This window comes from Zingiber officinale, chromosome 1B (genome assembly GCF_018446385.1).
Source record: "Zingiber officinale cultivar Zhangliang chromosome 1B, Zo_v1.1, whole genome shotgun sequence".
NCBI classification, from domain to species: Eukaryota; Viridiplantae; Streptophyta; class Magnoliopsida; order Zingiberales; family Zingiberaceae; genus Zingiber; species Zingiber officinale.
In genome coordinates this window covers 141180958-141190068 of record NC_055986.1, presented here as the reverse complement: position 1 = coordinate 141190068, position 9111 = coordinate 141180958, and the positions used below count along the sequence as shown (strand labels likewise).

At 38.7% G+C, this 9111-nt stretch overlaps 2 protein-coding genes across 2 annotated transcripts in view; one reads left to right on the top strand and one right to left on the bottom strand.

Moving 5' to 3' along the window:
- Positions 1 to 979: 979 nt before the first annotated feature.
- LOC122004902 lies at positions 980 to 2066 on the bottom strand. Its single transcript, XM_042559789.1, has 2 exons — positions 1836 to 2066; positions 980 to 1523 (listed from the first exon to the last, which is right to left on the bottom strand). Exons 1-2 carry the CDS (start codon positions 2043 to 2045, stop codon positions 1257 to 1259), a joined length of 477 nt encoding a protein of 158 aa, XP_042415723.1. The 5' UTR covers positions 2046 to 2066; the 3' UTR covers positions 980 to 1256.
- Positions 2067 to 3375: 1309 nt separating this feature from the next.
- Positions 3376 to 9111, top strand: part of LOC122042851 (uncharacterized mitochondrial protein AtMg00810-like) — a 49067-nt gene continuing 43331 nt past the window's right edge. The window contains exon 1 of the mRNA XM_042603192.1: positions 3376 to 3442. Within this exon, the coding sequence (XP_042459126.1) occupies positions 3376 to 3442 (67 nt within the window). The remainder of the gene's footprint in view (positions 3443 to 9111) is intronic.

Genomic DNA, 9111 nt, shown 5'->3' with positions numbered 1-9111 from the left:
AAATCTGAAGGTCCTTATAGGTTTTTTTTTTTTTTTTTTTTTTTTTTTTGGCAGAAAATGATATGATAGACTGCAAACAGTGTCGATATAATGTTCTTATTTGCTTTAGCAGAGTTATTGTTTTTTTCCTCGGATACAATTTATCATGAATTCTTTAGCAGCAAAATCGCAGCTTGCTTTGTTCCTGTATGACAGTGACACGCTAATGATTTAACAGAATTGGACACAGTGTAGTCGAATAAACCAACAACAGATTAGATTGAGGTCTGGTTGTTTCATATTATTATATATATATTTTTGTATCGATCTGGTGCGATAAAAATTAAATGAGCATTTTTGTGAAATACTAATGCTGATGATAGAGTTAGGCAGCTGTGCCACCAATCAAGCACGTATTTGCGTTATGGTCCACAGAATCTACCAATCAAGCACAGATCAGAGATGTTTGCGGATGTTGGATTTTAGTCTCAGACGAAGAACCCTACTGTATATTCCTTACTCACCAAGAATTTGCTCCCTTGGTAACGTGGTAAGGCCTCGCTTTTGAGCTGCTGCCAGCTGACATTGGATCACATGGCCAGCAGTAGGGATACAGATAAGAATCTTCCTGTTTCAAGGGGACATGGATCAAAGCAAAGCAATCTTATCATATTGACATTTTACTATTCTGCCGTGAACATATAATCTAAAGTATCCAGTGTTATAATCCGACTAATTCTTCACTGGTTTGTTTTTATAAAAATTTTCTATCAGCCATTAAAATAAATCAGATAGTACTTTATTAAAACTCTTCGAACCCTCATTATCTAAAAAAATCTGTCTCACTTCTTTACCATGACACTGTAGCCCCGGGGGGGCTATTCTGGCGCGAACATGAGTCCAATGGAGGGGTCGATGGGATATGTTATAATTCACTTTCATGTTTAAGCTTCATTAATTTTGCATTTTATTTGTGCTTTGATTATAAAATTCCAAATGATTTGGATACCCTTAATCACATCATATATTATATCAATAACATGACGATTTGAAGATTTACAATCACACATACGGGAGTAGTTCTCGATACACTCCTATATATAGATAATCTCCATCAATTAAAGGCTGGAGATTCTAGAGTTCCTCTTCACAAGTACATTTATTATTGGAAGAGTGTTATTTTTTTCGCCCCTTTTCACGAATCAATACCACAAACAACCACCCTCACATTCTAAACAAAGTTAATTTAGTTGTAAAAGCACAAACACTTGATTGCCCTATAAGTGCCTGAGATAATAGTTGGGGCAACTACCTCTTGTGTAATTGGAGACATCAGAAACCATAATTGCAGATTTCTGCAGCTGCTGCCTTGGGAAGTTGTAATTCTTCACCGAAGAAGACTTGTTCCTTGGTCTGTTCTTCCTTCTTGGTGTAGTAGAGCGTGGAATGAACACTCCTGTTCCCTTGCTCATCTCCCTTGTGTAAGTCACCTGATCATATCCATAGGTCGGTGGCATCATGATATGGGGCATGTAAGGAAGCTCCTGTGGACCACAAACCTAAGTATGTTAGACTAAAAGAGTGAAAGAAAAAAGGAAGAGAATCAAGAGGCAGACAGTAATTATTGAGGAAGACAGATAGGATTTCTCTGGCTTGACTTATTCAAGTGGTTATCAGTGGGTATCCACTATGACAGAACAATTCAATCTGGAATTTATATTTTTCTAAAAAAATCAATAGTATTATTCGCAGAAGAAGAAAAAAAAAAAGGAAGAATCATTCATCAAACATCTGTAACCAGTGCAAAGTTCAGAATCCCAAGCGTTGGGAATAATGAGAAAGAAGAAGAAACCAACCTGATGAACTGGAAGAGGAGGATACTGCATGTGAACTGGGAGTTGCTCTTCGTCATCCATGATCAGCAGCGCGATTTGCCGGCTTAGATCTGCAAAGAAGACATCATCTTCTGCTTCCACAGCCATCTTTGAAGGATATATCTGGGAGTGGAAGAAGCTCTTTCGTTTCGGCCACTTGACGTGCTGCTTGTTTGGCTGCTTCATCTCCATGAGGTTTAATAAGCTCGCAGACATGGGGAGCAAGTTTGAGGGGCATGTGGGTTAGTGGGCCCTTGTGGGTCCACTCCAGAGGAAGTAAAAAAAAATTAGAGAGAATGGAAGAAGCACCAATATTTGATTGCCATTTTTGATAGTTTGGCTTAGGATTGGATCCACTTAAGTTTGCAACCAATAATAATTAATATACAATTAAGTTGTCACCTATATATATAGTTGGGAATGATCATCCAAATTGATGCACAAGTCGTGGCATGCAAGAAGAATTCTTAGTAGTCAAAAGCTAAGAATTAAAGTTTAGGAATCGTATTATTATTACATTTGAGGAATAATGATGGTGTCAAAATAGGATTAGGCACATCAATAGATCTAGGCGCCTTTATCCTTTTTAAATAAATACAATTTGAAGTTGGCAACTACTTTATTCATCCCTATTGGCCCCAACAATAAGATTATTCAGTCTCATGTCATTTGAGTTGTGAAGCACAAGGTTATAGTAGTCTCTACTCGATTCAAAGACAGTTATTGGAGCTGTAATTGTAAAAAGTGCATAAATCTGATAGCTAATTAATGAGGAAGAATACTTATTTTCTTATAATTAATATTTTATAACTATAACGTCAGTTTAGATGTAGATTGATTTGTACCAATCGATTAATAATGAATCTTTAGCATGACAGCATGTTGACTACTCCAGTAAAGACTTTAATTGAAGCTCACCCAGTGCAAGCTCAGCTGGCTACAGCTAGCCAATGAAAAAGGATGCAGGGCAGGCATTTCTCCAAGTCAAGAACACTGAACACTGCATCATGCATGCTCGTTGCTTTCTTTCTTTATTTGTTTTTCCAATCTTTTTTTCACCTTGAATTTTGGTGGTTCTTGTGATCGATGAAAACTATGAGTTTTTTTTCTTCCTAGCTAAACTAAAAATGCATATGTGCCTGATAAGTGACAGCAGTGGAACTGTACATTGTTTAGTTGCGCTGTGTCTGTACTGGTCTTGAGACAGAGACAAGTTGTGACAGAGAATTTAACCTGTCAAGTTGGATATAGATGAGAAAGGAAAGTGACCCATCACAGCTCGATCCTCAATCATGGCGCTCATGTGGCCAGATTAGCCGCAATTTTAGGACGAGATGATGGTGAGAACGCTCGTCACACACCTTCATCCAGAAGTATTTTTAATTTAGCTGTCTGTGTATGGAATCTTGGAGGCTTGGCAATTGTCATGGCGACCACTTTCCAGGTCAGTTTTTGGGCTTTTAGACCTCGGAAATGGGCAGCGTACTGCATAATTATAAAAAGACGAGTATGCTCAGGAGAGATGACGGTGGTGGTGATGGTGGCGACCGCGGTGGTGGCGGTGGTGGGCGGTGGCGAGATTGCATCACGTGGGCGGTGACCGATGGTCGGAGATGGAAACAGGAAGAAAGCAGCAACCACATGTGGCGTAGCGTGGGGGAAACAACCGCGCCGCCTTATGTTGCATTTTTTTTTCTGAAAAATAGAAGGGAAAGTACTCAATTTATATGGGAATAAATTTCATAAAAAAAATCTTGGTTAGAGTAAAAAGAAAAATAAGGGAGAAAAAAAACATCATTTATTAAATTTACTAGTATTCCTCTCGTGAGAATGGCTATTCCTTGGATGGAATGTTCTTTGGATAGGTCTTCTCGAAATCAAATTTTTTTTATTAGGATAGAATTAGTCATCGATAATTCCCTTTATCTAAGATAAAGATGTTTATCGAATTATTCATAGAATTGAGTCATCTACAATACTTCTCTGCTAGAGATCTACAAAAACTCTCTTCTCCATTGACAGAGTCACCTACAACAAAAACTATCCTATTAAGGGGCATACTCTCTTACAATAAATATTCCTATGTCATAGATAGAATCGTCTATAAAACCTCTCCTCTGTTTGTCAAGGACAGAGTCGTCTACAACGAAAAAACTTTTTTATCAAGGACAAAGTCACCTACAAAAATAGTCTTCTATCACGATAGAGTCATCTACAATAAATATTCCTCTATTAAGAATAGAGTCACCTACAAAAACTCTCCTTTATTAAGGACAGAATCTTCTACAACAAAAACACTCCACTATGAGGAACAAAATCGTTTATAAAAATTATACTTTGTCAGGATGAGTCACCTATAATAAAAATACTTTTATGTCAGGGATATAGAGTCACCTACAACAAAAAATTTTCTTTATCAATGACATAGTCATCTATAAAAATACTCCTCTATCGAGGACATAGTCGCCTATAAAAATATTCATTTATGAGGACAAAATCACCTACAACTAAATTTTCTCTATAAGAGACAAGAGGGCTCCTCTATTCATGACATTTGCTATCTCCTTTGCCTCAGGCAAAGTGGTCAAATCTAAGTTTGACTATACCTATCTTATTCTTCATACATGTCATGATTTCTTGAAGATTTCTGCTAATTATAATTAATCGCTCTAATCCAGCCAAGTAGTTTTTTTTTATTAGCTTCCTCTGTCAAAGATATAATCATCGCTTGCCATCTCCTCTGCCCCGAACAATGTAAAGTAGTGATTTCAAGTTAGTTAATTGTCACTCCGACTTAATTACGGATCCATGAAAATACAAGAAATTGAAACAAGGGAACTAAGTCTATTTTGTGTTATATTGTCATTATGTTACAAAATTCTCACTTGCAGAAGAAACAGTGAGGACAAGCCTTTAGCAAATTTCTATGTTTGTGATAAAGTCGCTTCAAATTTTCCTTTATCTTACATGGAGCTGTCTTAGCAATATCCTCACCGAAGGGGTTGCCACTGTCATCTTTCCTAACTCGGTTTCGCTATCATCAGGCAACCTCATCAATCCAACAATTATTCATGATACCTTTAGCACCTACGCTTGACTCCGAGTGGATTGGGGGTGCCAATAGATCACCCGATCCCAATCTTGAGCCTGAGTGGTTGTTGGCAAAACGGTCACCCGATCACGAGCCTGAGTGGGTTGTGGGTGTTGAATTTCCTGATCTCAAGCTTGAGTGGCTTGCAGTCGAATTACTGGTGTTGTACAGTTGAGGTTGATCGAGCCAAAGTGGGAGCAACTCAAAGTTCAATCAACTATCTTTCATGATATGGTCTCTATCTAATCCATTCCAAGTCAAGATGTGCTTACGTGGTCCTCACACCGAGCTGGTTTGATGCGCCATCTCGTCGACCCACTGACCCACTAGATTTGATCGTATTTTTTTGTGTTTTGAATTTCTTCTTTCCAGCTCTAATTTGAGATACTCTATCTCGGCCGCTAGTTAGTTCATTTTGCTCTATTCTTTCACTCAACGTTTCATCCACATGGTCCATGGCGTCAAGAACCTTAGAGTCATTGATTGGACAATAATCTAGTCAAACGGATTGTTTACTTCTTCGACTAGATTTGAAAGAGATACATGTGATGTAAAGTAAGGGTCCACGTGGTGAATCCTTAACTAGGTCAACATAGATCCATGTAGGAGATCCCTTGACTTGGTCAATATAGAATCCACATAGAACAAACTTAGACTCGGTCAACGTAAATCTTGATTAACCTGATCTCAAGATACTATGGGTATTAAGCCCGAGTGGGTGGAGCTCCCGAGTTCGAGTGGAGACAAGAACACTAAAGCATCTTGGACACCATAGCACCCAAGAATAGTAGCATCCCGAGTCCGAGTGGATGATGCTTCCGAGTGTGTGAGTGCCCGAGCCCAAGTCCAAGCCCCCGAGTGGGTGACGCTCCTAAGCACTATAACATTCCCGAATGCCCAAGCTCCCGAACCCGAGTGGATGACGCTTCTAAGTGCCTAAGTGACCAAGCTCGAGTGGGTAATGGTCCCAAACACTGTAGCATCCAGAACATTGTATCTATGTTATTTTGCCTGCACAATTATGAGAGTAGCGCGAAGGCATTAAAACATATGTCGATTATAGAAAAGACATCTATTACAGAAGAATGCACGTTACATAGTGTCACCAGTGGTTATAATGGTGCCAATTAAAGAGGAGGTGTGTCGATTATGAAAAATAATATGCTCAAGGAAAAAAACTCAAGGAAAAGCTTAAGGATAGACACATAAAGTGATGGGGCCCACAAAAAGTGAAATGGTGGGCCATGACTTTATGTGTCTATCCTTGAGCTTTTCCTTGAATTTTTTTCCTTGAGCATATCATTGCTCGTCGATTATAAAGGGGAGTCCATTGGGAAATTCAGTTCACTCTCCTTCCCTATTTGAGGTATGATATTAGCATGAAGAGGAGGGGGATACTGGTACGCTCAATTGACCATAAAGTTTCTATTTTCTATTGTTGCTCTCAATTCGTTTTCTTCATTCTCTTCTCCAACTCTGACTTGAGGCTTGGAGGAGTCACGCCAAGGTGCGCCTTCGCCCCCTTCTAACCTCCAATTAGTCTATTTCAACTATGAAGATGTTGGGCGGGAAAGGAAAGGAGTTGGTCCAATAGAATTCGTTTATCTCATCTCCACTCGACAAGTGCATCTGATTAATTACGAAGTCGACCTCATTGGAGAAGATGGGTCCAGCTATAATTTAGGTGGCCCAAGTCAACAGAAGATGATCTGTTGGGAGTTAATCCATCCCTCAATTTTAGATGATCAATTTAAAAAAATACAAAATGTCAAAAAAAAATAGATTACCTCCTGTTAGTATATGATAAATTATTATTATATAAGGGTAGATTAGTCTTTTATTATTATTTTATTATCTATTTATATTTTCTTTTTCTTTGTAAACCTATGTTTTTTGATAATATAATTGGTTAGCCTCCTTTTACAGCTATTCTTTCTCTCCTTCACTTTATGTTGCCTTTTACACTCTATTTGCATTCTTTTCTTTGTTCACATCGTATCAGAGTCAATTCATCTCCTCATCTCCTCTCTTGGTGAATCATGGAATAATTTTATTTTCAGAATTCATTGAAGTGGCAATAGAAGAATTGTATTTTCTTGAGTTTCAACCGTTAGATTGCCTTGAAACTTTGAGAGAATTTTTCTCACATCCAGGGCTATAATTTGAATGGTGGAGATTGAATTTTGAGTTCTTTAAGTTCACCTGACGACCAAAAAATGTGACTTTTGATTTTGCCATCTCTATAAAAATCCAGTAAGCAAGCACAACAATGATTCCTTAAACATAGAGCACCCAACATGGCAACAACAATTCCTCTTACAGACTCTGGAGTGACTCAATCATCCAATTTCATAATCGTTTCTCTTATCGAATAATTTCATAAGTTCCTTGCATCTCAGTCACATGCCATATTTGCCTCTTCTCACATAGGTTTGCCCTCTAGTGGAATCTCAAGTATACATTCCCCTATCTGAATTCTTGATTCTAGAGCTTTGCATCATATCACTTAATGTTAATTCTTTTATATCTATAAATTCATCACCTTCTGTGTCGGTCGTGACTCCTGATAGTTCTCCCATGTCATTAGCTAGTGTTGCTCTATTTGTACGACTAATTTATCTCTGTCTAATGTATATCATATTCCTAATCTTACTTTGAATCTTTTGTCGGTCAATCAATTATGTGATTCTGGTTTATCAGTTTCTTTTACTTCATCTTTTTGTTATGTGTAGGATCTGTGATCCCAGAAGATGATTGGGATAGGTCGTAGGAAGGGGGGACTATATGTATTAGAAGAGCTGAAAGTTCCAGATGTTGCAGCTTCTAGTATTGATTTGTCATCCTTTCAATTTAGCTTTACTTCTTCTGATTCTTATTTGTGGCATTCTCATCTTGGACTTGTTTCTTCTATTGATATAGATTGCATTAATAATCAGATTTTTGATGTATGACAAATAGGTTAAAGTTAGATGTGTTGTTTGTCTAACCTTTTACCAAGTGTGCAGGACTTGATGAATCTAGAGAACCAAAATACTAGGCTGAAGTCCAGCTAGGTTGATAGCTGGCACGAAGTCCAGATTGGTTGATGATCCTGTCTGAAGTTGAGAAGATTGTAGGCTGGGGACGCAGCTCTGTGGTCAACTTGATGAAGACTACTCACTATCCTGCAAAACCATGAGTGTCAGTGTCAGGCCGAGAAGGGGTTCCTGGCATTGGCCCTCTAATGCTCAAATTAGTTCTTGTCTTAGTAGAGAAGAATATTAATCAAGAACAGTAGCTAGGGCGTGCAGAATAACAAGATATCACATACCCTGCATGTGGATGGAAACCCCCTTTATAGTGTCACTGTAGTGTCTATGCAAGTATCTCAAAGCATGCGTATATTTTCCAAAGAGTCATAGGAAAAGACAAGTCAAAAAGTGTCCCTCACACCTTTTCTTAAGCAAGCACGTAAATCTCTGATATGATAGGCTAGAAGTTTCTAAAGTATGATTTGCATGCTGGACATGCTCTATTGTCGACGGCACAAACTTCTAAAGAGTACGATGAGATATGTAGGTAGGTCCCACTGTACACCAACTAGGTGTCGCTCGATAGGGATGTCCCGGCTCAGTCGTATTGAACAGGGTTATCTTCCTTCGCTCGGCTTTCTTGTTGTCGAAGGATTGCCTTTTGTCCGACCGGCCATGTTGTCCGCTCAACAGGGAGGGTGGGCCTAGAGATTTACTATTTGTCTCTTAATCCCAATTGCAAGCTTCCGGTGAATGGTCGTTCGAATGATCACGTCTGACCAGCATTGGAGGCCAATTCGGCTAACTTCGCTTGATCTGTGGACCTGAGTTTTTGACTGTTTTAACTTTGACCTCCATGTCAGCCGCTCTTTCCTTCTTTTACCCATATTTAGAGGCGCCCTTCTTCATCACTATATTACAAGTCTTTTTCTCAAGTCTAGTCGAAGGAGAATACAAATTCAACTAACTAGATAATTAGTATATTCTGCAACTCTTCTTCCCGATCGGGTATTCTAGGGTTTAGAGCCGCCGCTCGTCTATGACACTCACTGTTCTTGCTATTTGTCAAGGAGCTTACCTCTCCCCAACAAGGCGCACTAGGGTTTAGAGTTGTTGCTCCTCTATGTTCATCACCATTCCTACTAATTTCCAGAGA

Bases quoted from the DNA above. Each gene is read 5' to 3' on its own strand.
- LOC122004902 (XM_042559789.1), bottom strand. From the start codon at position 2,045: ATGGAGATGAAGCAGCCAAACAAGCAGCACGTCAAGTGGCCGAAACGA. The intron at 1,524-1,835 runs GTTGGTTTCTTC...TGTGGTCCACAG, and splicing joins CTCCTCTTCCAGTTCATCAG to GAGCTTCCTTACATGCCCCA.